Genomic DNA, 18,918 nt, shown 5'->3' with positions numbered 1-18,918 from the left:
CCGAGCAGAGAGTTGTTCTGCCAGAGTGTGCGGGAGATGTTAGAAGTGTATAAAGCCCAACCATCTATGGTTAAATGTGTTTGAAAGTGTGGCATGGCTTCGGCCTTTTTAACAAGCGCGCACTAGCAAGTGACGTGCTCATATCTTTTCGCGCTTTGTAATTCTTTTTTTTGTTCTTATTGTGTATACCGAAAACAGGCAATAAAGAAAGAAAAAAAAAAAGCGTCCGTGGCTTGGTCGGTAGAGCGTCGCGCTGCGGCCGCAAAGTCCTCGGATCGAAACCTGGCGCCGGATGCTGTTTCTTTTTTAAATATAGAGGAGCACTGCGGACGCCGCCGCCGCCGCCGCCGGCGGTGGATGGTTTGGGGTCGCTTATAAAGTGCATTCGCACTTAATATACGGCCTCTGTCCGACTAGCGCGGTAAATGCTTAAATCTAGAAATGCTGAAACAGGCCAACGATTCATTACCACAAACGTTTGGTGATTGTTACCTAAAGTAACGTAACTACAACGTAACTGCCTTGTCCGACTGGTCTGCTAATTATAACGAGGTGGCCGTAATATTGTAGCAGAATGCGCAACGCACAAGCGAAAATCAAGCCCTACTACAGCCAATAATGCTGAGCAGGCACTAGTATGCTGCAGTGTTTTTAGAATAAATGCATGTGAAGCAGTAAGACGCCACTCATCGAAGTGCAGCTAGCAATCGCGGAGGTGCCGTAGCGCCGCTGCCGAAATGGCGCGCGCGTGGGGGTCTGTGTACGGGGATGAGTAACGGGGCTGGGGTGGGCGACAACGAACAAAGGAAATGCGGAAGCAGAGTCTGCTTGTTTGTTTATGCGTGTACCGGCAAGGTGTGTCTCGCATATACACGTTTACAGCGCATGAACGCTATTTTTTCGCGCAGTGCACGTACGTGCTTTTCGCTGGTAGATTGTTTATAAAACGCCCATTAATCTTCGGCATAAATGGTTCTGTGTATAATAAGAAACAGTTAAGGCAGTACCTAGTATTAACATAAGGTATAAAATCCCCCTATGCTGGTTGCCTAATTCAAAAATATTTTGATGGAACCCACTAGTCGACGTCACAGTCACTGCTTTGGGGTTCTCTGTCGTGTAAAGCAAATTTAAGCTCCAAGATAATTGAACCAACAGAACGGCATATTATAAAACTAACTTCCAGTCATGTGCGAAAATTAAACTGCAAGCTAAATTGCCGCAAAGGCAACCGTGCGATCGTTCGCAATGCTTCCGACAACCCGCGCGGCCGAAGGGTGTCCTCCGTTGACGTCATGACGGGCGCAACCAATCAGGGACGTCAAAAGACGAAAAGTCCGCGTCTTTCAAACGGGGCCGCGCTTTTTGCAAGATAAATGCCACTTGGACTCATGTACGATAAATTTCAATGTGATATTCAGAATCAGCGCGCAAGAAACTATATAACTGTTAATTTTTTTGGAAAGCGCTTCAGCTTCCCTTTAAATCTAATCGATTGATTGTGGGGTTTAACGCCCCGACGCAACGCAGGCGATGAGGCGCGCCGTAGTGGAGGGCTCCGGATTACTTTCGACCACCTGGGGATCTTTAACGTGCGCCGAAATCTCGTATACACACGGGCGTTTTTTGCTTTTCGCCTCGATCAGAAAAGCGGCCGCCGCGGCCGGGATTCGAACCCGCGACCTCGTGCTCAGCAACACAACGCCTTAGCCACTGAGCCACCACGGCGGGTCCCTTTAAATCTACTTACGTGCTTTGAAAGCGAAAACCTGGCATTGAGGTGATGCTACAATACTGCCGTAAGGATCTCATATCACCGGCCCCTCTAAGCCTGTCCCCTAATCTTGAACTATTCCCTGCCGTACCTCGGGCGAAATCATTGCATAAAACCAACATGAGTTTATTCGCTCACTATAGGTACATCTGTTGAATCTCCCGCTGGCTATGCGCCAGTCATGATCACCATCGTGGATTTACCGTGTCATTAAAGGGATGATCCCCGTAACAGGCAGCCATGGCCACGGTCAGCCTTTCGTCGTTCTTCCGCTACATGTTTTGGTGCCGTTAAACCCGGGAGGATGACCGCACGCGACGACGGAGACCACCGACGTCCCTCCGGCTTGAGGTTCCTAGAACCCCGCGATTTTTACTGTTTCCGCTGGTCAGCCCCACCCTCAAGCCGGAGGTCGGCATGGCTGGCCCAGACCGTCCAGTGACAACCGACAGTAAGTGTGGAATGGATAAGCTGCACCGGCAGCAACGCGTCCTTCGCGTCGCTACTCCGAGACTGCTCAAGGCAGCGAATGAGCTTCTGGAAGCCCCCTCTCCATCTTAGCATGATTTTCAAGAGTCCATTGACCTCTTTGCAAGCAAAGATGCCGCACTGTACGAGATCGAAAGGAGAATCGTAGAACTGCTTGAACGTGACAAACTGGACCAGGACTACTTCGACGCGTTGGCGTGCCGAGAAGAGATATGCCGTACCCTCATGTGGCTGCGCGATGCTTTGAAGGTCCCAAGTCGCCAGGCATGACCGTCGCCAACAGAGGCACGTCCGTCTAGCCAAGTTTCTTTCGACATTTGACTACCACCCCCAACGGTGTTCGCACGGCAAGCCGTCGAGGCGACCCCTCTCACGTCCACTTACATGCATCAACATTGCAAGTTGTCCCACCAACGCTGCAGGTTAGCACGGTTAAGAATGCGCCACCTGAACTGCACATGCTGGGGAACCACTTCCAGGCGACGTCCCGTGACCACACGGTCTGCTCCGACATGCAGCTTTTTTCACCTCTGCGAGAGCGGGACAATACGATACAGACCAATACCGTGAGCATTTCGTCTGCTAGCGCCCCAGAAGTGTCCGTCAAGGAACGAGCCATCGTAACAGCCGAATCTTCACTTATTTGAGCGTACGAAGAAATGATAAGCGTGGTGAACATGATAAAGCGCCTGTCGCCGCCAGAGAAGGTTCGGCGACAGCAACCCGAGCAGACTACAGAAAAAGTGAACTCCAGGATGTGAAAGAAAAGATACAGCGTCAGCCGTATGTGTTCGAATACATCTTTGTTGCCGACTTTATGAAAGGGGAATTCTTACCGGACCTTCCTGAAAGCAATCTAGCTCCGTTCGTAGAAGTATTCCGGAAAGGTGAACCTAAACGCGATAATGAGTCCTTCCATGTTCGTGAAGATGGAAACGCGGAACCACCCTTGATGACCCTTTCTCGTCACAGCGAGCAGACACAGATGCCTGGCCTGAAAGCAGCCGAGCCATATTTTGGCTTGATTCCCTTCAAGAAAATGCGCTTGCCAGAATCGGTACCGGCTAAAGCGCAAGCACGAGACAGGCACAAGACCGACGAGAATCCACCGACCGACTCGATGCATGAGACCTGCAGGTGCAATGAACGGTTGAGAATTTCACGGCAGCAGCTTCAGCAAAATACGTACTTTACTGAACGACTAGAGACGTCTCAGCGGGCTTGGAGCCCAGTTTTGTTGTCGGCTGCCGCACCTTGGCGGCGTTTGGCTGTAGTTAAAGCTGCGAGACGGTGGATGCACCGCTGGAGACAAAAAAGGACAGCGTTTGCGGACAGCTTCACCAGGATTGACATTATGGACCGGAAAACAGTCTTAGGATGGTGGATTGGCTTCCGTACAGCGTTTCTACTTATGGCTAGATACGAACATTGTGGGCGCGGGAGTGTGTTGGATCTGCCGATGGGTATGAGCCAGTCATTACCATTGTCATCATGAAAGCATTCCTGTCATTAATGTTATCGTCCCAGCTAAGGGCAGCCATGGCCCAGGTCTGCCTTGGGTCATTCTTCCGCCACAACATCCGTGACTATCCCGGCGGCATCGGCGGATATGTGTATCTATGCGACGTTGAGAGGGACTGTGCGATTAGGGCTCCGCAACGAATGTAAGCACGTATACCACACACGCAAAAAAGTGCTCAGATCCACTTCAGGAAATGCTGTCTCCAACACAGGCCCACACGCAACTGACAATGGTTTCGAATCGTCACGGAACTACAAGTAATGACGCATATAAGACGAATATCCAAATTAATGTTTCTCCAACCACTTCTGAAAGCCCGCGGTTGCTGCGCTGAGCTCCACCTGTACGCGCTTGCCAGAGAGCGCCCGCTTCAGCTGTTGTAACACCACAGAGCCTTGCCTTTTACAATTTTGGTTTTGATTCCGTAGAGTGAGCACCTGCCAGATCTTTGAGAGAGAGAGAGAGAGAGAGAGAGAGAGAATGCTCTTTAATGTGAACTGGTGAGGTCAGCCCTGCTAGGGACAAGGCTTGCTACACCAGATGGGGGGTGACTACGTTGATTAGTGGTGAATATCAGACATCAGGGTTACAGCAGGAAGGAGACAAACATGAAACGTTAAAAAAAGAAAAAAAGGACAAGAAAAACAATAGAATGCTACCAACAGAGTCCGGACATAAAAATACAATTGAAAAGAAAATCGTTAATGGAAACGCTGAAACAAAATGAAAAGTAAAGGACGGTAAAAAATAAGTAACAACACCAACCCAAGAAAAATGAATAGATGAACGCCACAGTGCGAAAGAGTAGATATCGTGACACACTTGCTCTAATCTGTGATCTACAGAGATTTGTACAGTCCAGTCTCTCGTAGGAACTGGAGCAGAACCTTTGTACCTAAGGTACTGTCAGCACCATTGGCCCAGGGCCTAAGAAAATGAAAAAGTTCGAGACTGCCTCCATGACGTACACGTGAGAGGGAGCTCGCTGCAGTTTTTCGCGCAGCAGCGAATCGAGGGCAGACGCACAGCAAGTGATTTACAGTCTCACGCACAGCGCAAGTCCGGCACGGGGGGGGGGGGGGGGGGGGGAATCTTCCCAACCTATCTTAAACTTAAAACTCCGAGTAAACGCCAAATTCAGGCGCAGCCGGTGCAAAACCCCTTCACACCGCTTGTTGAGGCCGCGTGGAAAGCGGAAGTCACAGTGCTGGTCAATAGTGTGTAGTGGTACATACCTGTGGTGAGGGTCCTGCCACTATGACATATTTGTGCAGCCCATATACTTGCGAAGAAAGGGGCGTTGCTGTCCTCTCGGGAGAAAGGAAGATGGGTCGTGTCGCTCATAAAGTTGGCTGCGCTAGCGGCTGCGTCGGATATAATATTGCCTTGTACGTCCGAGTGACCAGGCAGCCACTGAAGAATGATTTCATGACCTTCGCGCACTGCCATTGTGTGAATTTCAACAATTTCACAGACAAGCTGACTGCGGTTGTGAAGCTTTCGGAGGGCTTGTAAGGCGCTGCGCGAGTCGAGGAATATTGCCCGTTGCTGGGCATGATGTCCGCTGATGTAGTGAAGTGCAGCCCTTACAGCTGCCAGTTCGGTAGCAGTCGAGGATGGTTCGTGGCTAAGTTTTCTTTCGATAGTGCACCGGGCTGATGGGATCCACCCACCGATGGAGGATGAGCCCGGGCGAACCGAGCCATCCGCATAAACATGCGTGTAGCCTTTGTAAGTACTCGAGATATACTCGAGTGTGGATGACTTGAGTGCGGCCACAGGCATGGCAGATCTTTGCGATGTCGCTACCGTAACTATACGTACAGGTGCCGTCAGAAGTAATTGGAACACGAGAGCGCTGTGGCCGAACCGCATAGGAGTGCCGTGTAGCGGCACCGGCGGCACGGACCGGCGGTAAACGAAAGGAACAGATGCAATGGAAGGAACAGCGCACATTCTAACAAAGGACGACAGAGTAACACACCACAAGCGCTGTGTTACTCTGTCGTCCTTTGTTAGAATGTGCGATGTTCCTTCCATTGCATCTGAAAACCACCAACTAGCCCAACATGCCAACCTTTTGAAAGGAACAGAACACGCATGCGCGCCTGCCTACGGTGATAGCTCATCTATACTTCTCAACCCACTTCTTTTAACGCGGCTTCGAGCAAACTATTCGCGGTATATTGGGCTCAGCGATGGCGCTGATAGCAGAGGTAGTATCTGGCAGCGTCGCTCACACTCTTCCAGCGCACGCGAGCTGCTGGAGAGGCGTCGCAATCGCACGGATCTGAATTACAATTTTTATTTTCTAATATTTTGAAGTGGGTATGCTATCAGCGCTGTCGCTGAGACCTGTATGCTGCGAATAATTTGCTCGAAGCCGCGTTGAAAGAAGTTGGTTGAGAAGTATAGATGGGCTATCACCGTCGGTAGGCGCGCATGCATGTCCTGCTCTTTTCCGGACTAGGGGATCCTTGCAAAAATAAAGTTTTCTTCTTCTTCTTCTTTTCGTTTACCACCGGTGCAGCTACACGGCGCTCCTTTGCGGTTCGGCCACAGCTCCCGTGCTCCAATTACTTCTGATGGCACCTGTACTTGGCTGTGAAATGCTTCCCACGAATCGTTGCCTTCTTGTTGAACGTGTCGTAGCAGGTTTCGTCGTGAGTAACCCCTCACACGGCGAGTGGATGTGCGCCATTATGCGCTTCAGCGGTGCATTATGGGATACGGTGGTTCGCCTACGCGATATCACTAATGCGACCGGGTCGGGCGCTTTAATACTTTTTGGTGGATTGGATCGGTCAGAGGGTGCCTCAAGTTCTATATCGTAGCATGAGTCAATTTTCAGAGATGTGCTTTGTACAGTGGCCTCAGAATGATTAGAATTTTAACACGAAGTGTTTTATTCCCGAATGCACAAAGATTTCACCGACGTCATATACGTCACGGAAATTACGTCACTACAACGTAGCAAGGGCCCTTGAAAGGGTGCACCCCTGCACACAGGGCCTTCTTGCGGGGAAGTAACCTTTAGTACTAAAGAGTGCGTTATACTTAGGGTTGTTCGTTTTAGGGTTCTACATTTTAACGCGAAACTGCTTTATGCCGCAATACCTCAAGATTTCGCTGACGTCATATCCGTCACGAAAATGACGCCAGTACACCTTTGTCGAAGCGACCCGCCAGCAGGACGTCGCTCGCCAAGCACAACCACAAGACAGCCACCGACCCCCAAATCATGCTCAGCTTAAGATTTTAGAGGCAAAGCATCTCTTGCTCTCGGCCCCGTTGTCCGTCGTCCATCCATCCGCCGGCCCAGGAAGACACCGGCAACACTGCCGCTCCAGGAGCCCTTTAAGGGGAAGCGTGCTCGTCTCGTGCCGGCTCAGGGAGACACCGGCAACACTGTCGCTCCAGCATCTCATGGCTGGGGCTATGTCCCTCCCTTGTTGTGGCGCCATCCCCACCACCACTGCGCATGCTCGGCTCATCTCGGGCCGGCCCAGGAAGACACCGGTAACACTGTCGCTCCAGGAGCCATTAAAGGGTAAGACACCACCGGGCGTTCAGCAAGCCGAGCATGCGCAGTGGGGGTGTGGACGGCGCAACAACGACACGGGAGGGACATAGCCCCGTCGCATCTAATACAATTACACCATCTTTCCGTAGGGGAACAGTAGTATGCGAAACAGCCATGGGCTCAACGCAATTTCCCATTTCCTAGTTCCGGTAAGTGAAAAGTGTGGTAGTTACCATGGAAACCAAACTGTAAATATAACGGTAGCTACGCACCTCAACCTAACGGAAACGACGAACTGAAAACTAATGGGCACTTGAATCGACCCCATGGCTGCTTTGCATACTACTCAGGGTTCCCCTACTGGAAGATGGTGTCATTTTTGCTTCACATTTTACTTTCGTGTTTTACCGATTTCTATGGCAGAGAAATTAACCAAGGTTTTTATCAGGAGCTATAGGCCTTGCAGTTTCTGGGGTTTTAATGGGTGTTTTCTATACTTCTCTTTTTATTTTCCAAAGGGCACTTTTCTTTCTTTTCACTATTCTTTTAGAGCGGCATCTTTTCTTGGGGTGTACAACTACTCTCTGTTGAAAGTAGGGTGTAAATGGGGTGATCAGGAACTACAGCTTCCTTGGGTGTAAAAGAAGCACAGAAAAGATAGGTGTTGCCTTTGGCACCCTATTTGCAGTCTGCTTTCGACAGGGAGTGATTGTACACTCCCCGAACACCCCCCCCCCCCCCCCATTCTCCCACAATGCAACCCACTTTGCCTTCAAAAAAAAAAAAAGAGCCTGAGACTTAAGTTTCGAAACTTAATGCAACTACGAAACAATAAAAACAATGTTTTGGAAATAGCATAGCATTATCGTTTCTCTTTGAGCACCGAGGGCCTTGCGCCGAGCACCGAGGGCATCTGCGAGGGCATCTGAGGGCATCGAGAGCATCGAGGGCATCTGAGCACCGAGGGCATCTGCGCCGGTGGCATGCTGCCTGACTCGCAAGCGGAAAAAATAAGGCTTATGATGAGCTCGAGAGCCGAGGCGGATTGGATTTGTCCAGAAGGCTGAGTTCATAACGTAAGCCAGTTCGTTCCAAATGGTAAAAAAAAAATAAATATATAAATCACGCGTCTCCACAAAGTGAATCATGACGAGTGGGCGAAGCACTGGGGATCGTTCTAACCGTAAATCACCCCTGGCATTGCCCACTCGCGCATGTAAATGAGTGACAACGCGTGTGTACAGTATACACAATTTCAATCCAATCCAATCCGATCCAATCAATTTCAATGCAATACAATTCAATGCAATGCTGTGCTCCTCGCGCATGCGCAACACTGTGTACACGGACGCCAAGCCCCAGACAAAGCGAGGTCCTAAGGCGCTTCGCCCCTAATATCACCGTTATTGCAGTGTGTTCAGCACGAGAGGGATAACAGCTAGCGCGCCCAACCTTTTCTCTCATGACAAAGCCCATTGTCCCACGGGGGGAAGGGAAGAGTCTACTTCGCGCGCGTATAACGGTAACGGTGACTTCTCAAGCATCGGACGTCATTAGCCGTAACCACGTGGAGCGATTATTGCGAGCGACGCGATGGGGATTCGCAGTCGCTTGTACCCATCGCTCGACGAGTCTATCACATGACAGCGACGGCGTGAGCGACGGAGAAACGCGATCCCAATATTGCCTCACTGCACCGAATTGGATTATCAAAGTACGCATGCATGCCGGCAAGGTTTTTCAATGTGCATTTATCGCAAAAACGGGAAATAAACGTATTTCAGTAAGCAGCGGGTAGTGCTTCTCCAAGATGCACTATGCCGCCGCTCGCCTGTTGTTCTTTCCGTAAGCCGGAAGTTGCGCCCCTTACGTTTCTCCTATTGGCTAGTGGCTCACTTCCTGGTGACAAGAGATATTTTCCGGCAAGCCAGAAAAGAGCGAAACGATGAGCAAATTTCGTCCGCGGCGAAAAATAGTTCGTCGCTCGTCGGGTCGCTCCCAGTTTCGCTTGCAAAACTTCTCCACGTGGTTAGCGCCATTGAAAATCCTTCCGTGTGATTGGTTGCGTTGTTTGTTACCAGCCAATCACGGGCGGCGATTTTTAATGACGTCGAATTCCCCCGCAGTTCCGAAATCGGTGCGCACACCAGAAAAATAGCCCTTCAGGGCGCCGCGCCGTGTGAGGCCGCCGGATCTTCCATCGTGTGAGTAATAAAGAGCACCGGAAGGAAAAAAGGCGGAAGCCGGGCACATTAATTTTGAGCCCCGGCCAACCATATTAACTCGTTAAACTTTAAACGCGATATTTCTTTCACAGGCTAACTTAATGCCCGGCCCGCGCCTTGTCGTACGAGCGGTCGCAAATGCGCGGGAACACGCGGAGGCCGCTACAAGCCTCGCGTTGTCGGCGGAGGAGTAAGTCATTAGGCGAACGATATTTTAAATGATGAAAAATGAGTCCGGCCGTACACAAGGCGATGTCGGGCCATGTCTAATGAGAGAACGAAGGGTGCGCACTCGCCTCTCATGCATTATGCAGAGCTCTTAAGGAAAATGAACGCCATGAAGGATAGCCTGCCGAGGCGGCGTGCAGGGGGCGCTTGGGCGCACTACAGGTAGCGCCATCTGTCAGCAGCTCGCCGAAGGGTGCGGCGGGTGTCTGAAGCAACACGTACTAGCAGCCAGAAAGCCTCGTAACTCAATTATCGCACAACAATCGCTGTGGTGATTAGAGGGAGCAATTGGAAACGACGTAGGAGCGAAGAGGCTGAGTTAAGTTGTGGTTAGCCTAACCACTAGTGAGAACGAACAAGTTTATAAGGCATTTCGAGGTAATCATACGATACTGTTACCTCGTGGGCGTTCGTGAGACGAACCACTCAGGTTTTTTCCAATTTATCAAAGTGAGGGGGGAGGGCAAGTGACAGCGGCTGCGATTTGAAAAGCGACGCCGCGGAAGTGCGAAATGCAAAGAACACACCAACTAAAGAAATAGCTGAAATACGAAGATTGAATGCGTGTATGGGACGAAAAGACGCAGGAAATGTCAAGGAAAGCAAGACTCACGTCTCAGGAAGTCGACGTATCCTCTTTGCCGGTACGGTCCTGTAAAAAAGGGGCGGAGATGGGGAGAGGGAGAGAAAAAGAAAGGAAAGAAGAATTAGGCGGGCGACAATTGTGGGTTATATAGAAGTCGCTTCCATTAGCGAATCGAATGCACCTAGACGTGAGCCAACCACAACACGCGCGCTTATGGAAAGAGTGTATAAATTCTTGTTCTAGTACTTGCATATTTTATTGGCGTGTTAGACTGACTCGTACCCAACAGCGCTATTTTACTACTGCTACAGTATATTGCTTCTACATTGTACAGTAGTTTAAGTCCATGCCTGCTAACAATTTTTTCTGAATAATATTTTTTTTGCTTTCCCCTTTTTATAGTACACAAGCCTGTTTTTCCAGAGCTAATATTGCATAATGTCTTGTTATAGTGTTTGTATATTCAATTAGCGTGTTAGACTGGCCGTACCTCGACTGCCTAAATATTTTTAGCAATATTTTCGCATTTATTAACAGTAGGTCCCCCCGGCAGTTTTACTTTGGGACCTCCTTCTGTACTAATAACTACGTGCGATGTGTATGTACCGAAAAATGTCTAGCAAAATTCTTGAAATCCTTGAAATCCTTGTAGGTGCTAGTAAGCGGGCCGAAATGCGTTCCTAAATTCGTGGTATTGCAGCGCGGACTCCATTAGCGTGTATTGGGGGCGTCTTCGCCGACGAAGAAGACCGCTTTTAATCTACTTATTTTTTCATAAAGTTGGTCGTTAGTTAAAATGCTTCAACGCATGCACTTATTTTCCGAAATTAGTAGAAAATTCGACACTTCTCACCGAATTAGATTTTTTTTTTCAGTTTGAAATCAAGGGCTGTATTAGACCCGCTCTTACTTTAGATGGCAGAGATGATGGGAGATGTTTTAAGTGCGAATGCACTTTATAAGCGACCCTGAATTCCGGTGACCGCCGTCCGTCCACATAGCAACAGCTGCGGGTGCGCGCGCTCCTCGTCTTCCTTGGCAACAGGGGGAGATGGGCGCGCGCTGCCTGGCCGCTGACATGGCACATACCCACGTGGGGGATTGGCCAGGAATCTCCTCGTCTTCCTTGGCAACGGGGGGAGATGGGCGCGCGCTGCCTGGCCGCTGACATGGCACATACCCACGTGGGGGATTGGCCAGGAATCGGGCGTGAGAAGGGCTAATGCACCCGCTTAAAGGAGTACTGACACGAAATTTCAAAGCTGAGATCCGCTCTAGCAATCAAGTACAACGACAACACAAATAGGTGTCTGTGAATAAATGCATCTTTCTTTCTTTGTAGTTGTGTGTGTGTGTGTGTGATCTCTCTTTCGCGAACATTACCGAACCGCGCAAATTCAACTCCTGCATTCGCACTTTCACATTCTTCCCCTCGGGGAAATGCGGGGAATTTTTTTTTTTGACGTTATATTGAGGCTAGATCGGATATTATTTTGTTATCAACGCACATTACTTGGCTCAGTTGGCGAACAATGCGGCGTTCCCGGATCCCCGTGACCAAATAGCGCGGGCGGAAGCTGTCGGCAAAATTCCGACTGGCGGCCGATTAAAAAAATGTGGTTGATATCTCTTCCATAGGAACCAGTAAAACACGAAAGAGAAATTTGCCTTCACAGGAGCAGCTGAATAATTATTGTGCATCGACACAAACTTGTACATCGCTATTTATATTTCATCAGTACGGCACCGCGAGACGCATCAACGTTAGACACTGGATTACACGCGCCGTAGCATTGCGTAAATCAGACTGAAACCACAGCCCCTTGAAAACCGTGCGAACGAAACGGAACTGGTTGTCAGCGAATCGTTTGGTGAATTCACGGCCCGCTGCAGCGAAAAGAGCATGATTTGCGGGTCGGCAGCTGTCTTGTGGGTGTGCTTGGAGACTGCCGAAGTCCTGCTGGCGGGTCGCTTCGGCAAAGGCGCGGCCACTTCAGTCGTGCTCCGTGGCGTATATGGCAGGCGGTTGAGTCGGTGGAGTTGCGAAGAGCTCAGCTTGTGAAACGCGAGAGACAGGCATTCGCGGCCCGCAACAGTAGCGCCAACTATCGGCGGCGTCACAACGCCCTGCTTCGCTTCGCCTCTCCTAGACGACAGCACCATCTGATAAAGATTCTTATAGGAAAGGGTATAAGGCGCGTTCGTAAATCTAAGCAGAAGTGAGTCATAGTTCAGTCGGCAAAGCGTCTGACACCTCCCGTTGCAGCCAGAGTGATCGTCCATGGGCTCGAAACCTAGCGCCGCCGCGTCAGTGGCAATGTCATTTCCGTGACGGATACGACGTCGTGGGGTCTTGCCGTATTCCGGAATGAAACTCTTTAGTTTTAAAATACGTCTATTGGGCTTTCATATGCTGATATAACAACTTATATTTCCTATAGAGAAATGTTTCCTCAGCAGTGCATGTTTGGGAAATAGTGAAACGAGCCTTAGAGGGGTCCGCTGTAAAGCGTGATTTCTGTTTTTTTTGCGAGTTTGCCTTACGGCATAACAGTTACATGTACAACATCACATTTGTTTCACGCAGAAACGCCAGCAGAGACCGGTACTGAGAGCCCCATATCCACCACTGTAGATCAGGGGGTCTCCCAAGATGGAGCCCTGTGCCCCGGAGGAGTTGCAGGCGAGAGGTTTGAAGGGTAGGGCAGGTCCATAGAAGGTGGCTTGTGTCGGCTTCGGACGCAGGGACCGTACAAAAGGGACATGTGTCCGCAAACGGTGAATGATAGCGGGCAGGCCAAGCGTGGGTCACTGCTGGGGATAAGGCCGCCCTAACTTGAAGCCTCCGCAGCAGGACCTCCTCCCAGCGAGCGAGCCCACTGGGGAGGTCAGTTCCACGCGGTGGGAGTAAAGCACGCGTGGCTCGGCGGAGGTTCTCCTTTTCCATCAGCAGTTCTTCTAGGGTGGACACCGGAAGAAGTGGTAGCGGCCGTGGAAGGTCTATATGGTGACAGGCGCGATCCTCCGCTATGTGGGCACGAAGCATGTCCCGGTGGATCCACAAAACACGCACAGGGCATGGGTATGTGTCCAGGATTGCGTGAATACGTGCCGACATGCTGGTGCTACGCGCAACGCGACGTAGATCACGTATCGCTGTCGTTGAGTCCGTGTAAATTTACAGTTTGACGCCGGTAGTTACTATCGATGCAAGCGCTTGGATACCATCCCGAATAGCAGTAAGTTCTGCCAACAGGCTTGGTGGAGGGCGGAGGGTCTCGTAGGCGCAGCACTGGTTTAAGGTTGGGGGAGAGGGACAAGCCAAGGCTGTGGTTACGAGGCAGTCGTGTGCCCCGGCGTCCACGAAAGCCTGCATGACTCGTGGCCGCGTTGCTGGCGCCCAGTGATGGACATGAAGGAGGGCTGCCTCCAGAGGTTGATGAAGGCCAGAGGTTCGGGTATGTAGCCTTGCCAGAGGCTTGTTGTCCATCACCTGATGGTAGAACCAAGGCGGTCTAGCCGCAGAAAAGGCTGGCATCGTATCAGGAACCTGGCCGATATATGCAGCGAGAGCTGCTGCCTCCGGTAGATATCAACGCTTTAGCAGGCGAGCGGAACGACGCTGATGAATGATTTCATCTAGCGTGTTTAGCTGGGCTTCGGCTTGTAGCGGTGGAATGGGTATTATACGAGAGCCAGTAATGGTGCGCATGGCAGCCCTGTCGATGTCCTCAAGCCGAGCCCAGTCCGCTTGCGTCATGTGCTGGAACTGTGCCTGATACACAAGCCGTGGCTGTAGTACGGAGCGCACTAGGAGATGGGTAATCGTCCAGCAGACCCCGCGAGACTTCTGAGAGATGCAGCGAACGAGGTGGAGCATCTGTCCGGCTTTGTGTAGAGAAGATCGGAGCCACTGAGCTGCTGACCCTGCTGCCGATATTTCTAGTCCTAGGACCCGAAGACGGTCAACAGTGGGTATGTCGTTCCCATTCGGTTGCAGTGAAATGGGAGACACTGCAGGGAGGAGGCGGCCCCAAGCATTGGCCACGGGAAGTAAAGCAGTCTTCTCTTGCGAAATTGAGGCCCGCATACTCGCACCATATCTGGCAGTCTGTTAGTGCTTGTTGGAGGCACTGGGCTTGTCGTGACAGGTGCGGATACACTGACCACACCGTAATGTCATCCGCGTACATGAACATACATACATACATACATACATACATACATACATACATACATACATACATACATACATACATACATACATACATACATACATACATACATACATACATACATACATACATACATACATACATACATACATACATACATACATACATACATACATACATACATACATACATACATACATACATACATACATACATACATACATACATACATACATACATACATACATACATACATACATACATACATACATACATACATACATACATACATACATACATACATACATACATACATACATACATACATACATACATACATACATACATACATACATACATACATACATACATACATACATACATACATACATACATACATACATACATACATACATACATACATACATACATACATACATACATACATACATACATACATACATACATACATACATACATACATACATACATACATACATACATACATACATACATACATACATACATACATACATACATACATACATACATACATACATACATACATACATACATACATACATACATACATACATACATACATACATACATACATACATACATACATACATACATACATACATACATACATACATACATACATACATACATACATACATACATACATACATACATACATACATACATACATACATAGAACTTTATTTCACAATAAATTTCACTGTACATTTCGTGCCCGCAGAAGCGCAAGTCGCTTGTGGGCGGGTCACGGCAGACTCAGGATGCTCGCTCAGGGGTAACAATACAAGAGGCAACTCTTTTGCCAAAGACAAAACAAAAACGAAAACACCATATACACATAACTATAACAACATGCACATTCGCACTCATGAAAGTTCACAAAATCTCCAATTTTTGAAGTTCACACACATGTTGATAAGATTTACAGAATATAAACGAATGAGGCAGCAAAAACTAATTAAACAAATAAAATTACTGCATGGACAGAAGGAGCTGTTCGAAATATATCACACTGCTTCTACCAGCTAACACACCGTCAACGACACTCAATTACTTTACATAATTTAACCAATGTTTAATTTGAGATTTCGCCTTATTAATTGAGCATAGCCTTTCTATATCCTCGGGCAACTGATTGAAATAAAAAGGAACGTAGTATTCTCGGCACCGTTTGCCATAGTTGGTATATATTCTAGGCAATTCGTAACGGTCTGTTTTGCGTAGCACCTTAGGCTTTTTTACTACTTTTTTATATCGAGTACAAAAGAAGTTTCGCAGAAGTACTACTTGATTATACAGATCCACAAAAGAGGAAATATATATTTCGGATTGAAGCAAGGTGCCAAGCTAGGGGCAACAAGACGATGTTGAAAAGAAGCGGGGACAGAACAGACCCTTGTGGTACGCCTCGGACTGGTAGCGTGATTTCTGTAAAGCTGGCTTTCCCACATTTAGAAGTGCAGTGAAGCCTCACGTACGGGAGGCAGGCAAGACACACACACAGCGAACTTGTTCGACTGAGTAGTGGAAGATCATCGGTGGGTGACGCAGATGACTTCCTATCGAAAAATGCCGGGTGTGGAAAAAGGTCCCCATTCCTTCCACCCATGCACGTCTAGTTTCGTTGTTTCTGCCATCTTCTTAAACACAGCCCGTGTTTTCTCTCTGGATGGGGATCAATTGTGCATGAAATGGAGCTTAACGTTTTGATCGGTGTTGCCGAATGACAAATTGGGTAAACATTCAGATTTAAAATAATGTTTAGCTGTCACTGCGAATAAGAGTCGTAAAAGCGCACAAAAAGGTCTCGTCGGAACCTTTCTACGATTTCTTCGAAAGTAGTCGAAACTCGGGTTGAAGAACTTGCTGTTGGAGACTGGCCCGAGTTGGGCTGGCTTGGCTATTTGCTGGGAGTTTAGAGTACATACACCGGGCATCTCACCTGCTCGGTGAATGTGCTCTATTAAGTGCTCAAACAGAGTTCCTCGCACTGTCGTTGGGACTGCCGCTTTCCGTGGACATGCAGCTAAAGGACGTTTCAGGACCATAGGCATGTCCCAAAAGTGCTGTACGGGCTACAAAGCTCTGATAGAGTACCTGCAACACACAGGTCTAGACCAGTAGCTGTGAATAATTCGCCGTTTCTGTGCGTATCAAGCTCTTGAACATCATCGCCATCATCTTCATCACGTCATCAACTGGCGTAGCAAGTTAGGCATTTTAGCCCGGCTAACATCGCCAGACTTCATTAAAGATCGTTCTCTCTCTCTCCCTCAGATATCACGCATTGAAGAACAAGGCAAGGTTCTTATAGAAAATTAAAGTTTATTGGAGCGAATTTGCGCTCTACAATAAACAATAAGAAAACGCCAGCGGCGAAAAGGCAGTCAACAAAGTGACATGAGCAGTCAAGTATCAGCGGATCGAAAGTTACGGCGTTTGATCTCACTTATCTCAGAACACTATTCTTTCTAGAACAACAGAATTAGACCGAAAGCATATTTGATCACTGTAGGTTAGCTGCGGTGAGGTGGCGCCCTTTTTTTACCAAACAAGATTGCAGGCTCGGCATACGACAAAACAAGCTAAGGGGCACTCCGCGCGAATCGCACGATAAGATAACAGGGCGTGGCTACGCGCTGTTAACAAAACAAACAAAAGGAATCCTAGTGCAGTGTTTGTGGCAATAGGGCTTGATTGCTGGCTAGTTGGTTCATGACGTACGAAGGAATAAGTTTGCGCAAAAGAAGGAGACGAAGATAGAGAGGACAAGACGAGCGCTCGTCTTGTCCTCTCGTTTTGTTCTATCTTCGTCTTCTTAACCTTCGTCCTCGCATATTGCGCAAACTTATTCCTTCGTACGTTTGTGGCTATGTTGTCGCTAAGTATATTCGGTTATGTTTGGTTGGCAGCGTTCGATCGGCAGCGATGGGTATTTTATCCTGTTCTGATAGCGGAACAAACGCTCGTTGCCGACTTGAGACTTGTTTGACAAGGATTGCATCTCGTTTAACAGTCGCCTAGATCTTTTTAGTGTCATTGCCAAAGTGGACGACCTGATTGCATTCGGCTCGAAAGGTCAGGGCCAGGTTATAAATGTCACCCGACGAATACTCACCGTGATACTATATTCATCGACCGTCGACAACGTAGAACTATACGTTAGCCGCCGCTACCCTGTCCGATCTTGTCAGTCATTTTACGGAGGACATGTACGCTCTACTAAACCTCATTTTGTTCTCAAACGTTGTGTCCGTCCCAACTTTATTAACCTTTGACCCTATTGCGCGTTCGCATCGAAACTGAACAATGATAAATGAGATATACATTGCGGGTGCTTTTAAAGCGAAGCACTTTATGCTCCGCTGAGAGCGACCGTCCTGTCACCAAAGCGCACAGCAGAAAAGCCAACTTTACACACTGGGTTTCGCCAAAACGCTGTGTCTAAAGGTACGTCGGACGTACCCGCAGCATTTCTTAAAGATACGTCGGACGTACCCGCAAAATTTCTTAAAGATACGTCGGACGTACCCGCAAGATTTCTTAAAGATACGTCGGACGTACCCGCAAGATTTTTTAAAGATACTTCGGACGTATCCGCGAAACTTTGTTAAGTACGTCGGTGTATTCGGTTCCATTCGTCCCAAACATGCAGCATACGTTCAGCGTTTTCTCGCGTCGATGTCGCGTCGACAGAAATGCATGTCTACGCTCGCTAGATATCGGCGTCAACGCAGCGCGAGAGAGCATCGGAAAGCGAGCGGCAGCGTCCGTCTTCGCGTGGTTTGGGGTCGTTCCTTTCAGCAGAAAACAATGAATTTCTTTTTAATTTACGGTAATCGGTTGCCTTGAGACAAATTGCAAGCTATTTCTGTTCGCGAGCGCTCATCCATTTGTGGCTTGTTCGGCTTTCATCGGGGAGATCGGGGATCTGCGATAGCTTTGTGTGAGTTAAATGAGGGAGCTCTGGTTACATCGCATCCAGTATTAGCATAATGTGGCTTTCAGCAAGATCGGTGCGTGACGAGCAAGCGTTATCAACGCCAGAATTCTGGCGCATTCCATTCCATTCGTAGCTCCCGTGGCGTGCGCAGGGTAGACCGGGGATGTGCGATAGCTTTTTTTGACTCAAATAAGGGACCTGTGGTTACATTGCTTGTAGCACTAGCATTATTGTCCTCGGCTTCAAGATCGGTGCGCAAGAAGCAAGCGTTACCACGGCTCAAATCTCTCAAATACGACCAAAAGAAAGCACACACGACACTATTCGTGGGCAGCCTCAGTTGGTACACCGAATTCTTCAAGGCTTTTCGTCTCCTCGCGTAGTCGAGCGGTTGAGAGCCGGCCTTCTGTT

The 18,918-nt window shown here is 48.8% G+C and overlaps 1 protein-coding gene across 5 annotated transcripts in view; it reads right to left on the bottom strand.

Moving 5' to 3' along the window:
• Positions 1–18,918, bottom strand: part of Lar (tyrosine-protein phosphatase Lar) — a 511,609-nt gene that overhangs the window by 129,868 nt on the left and 362,823 nt on the right. For all 5 annotated transcript variants that reach the window (XM_077692998.1, XM_077692999.1, XM_077693001.1 and 2 more), the window contains exon 2: positions 10,375–10,413. In XM_077692998.1, coding sequence (XP_077549124.1) covers positions 10,375–10,413 — 39 coding nt within the window. The remainder of the gene's footprint in view (positions 1–10,374; positions 10,414–18,918) is intronic.

This window comes from Haemaphysalis longicornis, unplaced genomic scaffold (genome assembly GCF_048455015.1).
Source record: "Haemaphysalis longicornis isolate Haplotype H1 unplaced genomic scaffold, Haemaphysalis longicornis Haplotype H1 scaffold_12, whole genome shotgun sequence".
Taxonomy (NCBI): Eukaryota; Metazoa; Arthropoda; class Arachnida; order Ixodida; family Ixodidae; genus Haemaphysalis; species Haemaphysalis longicornis.
The sequence above is the reverse complement of the archived record's forward strand: the minus strand, read 5'-3'. Positions and strand labels throughout refer to the sequence as shown.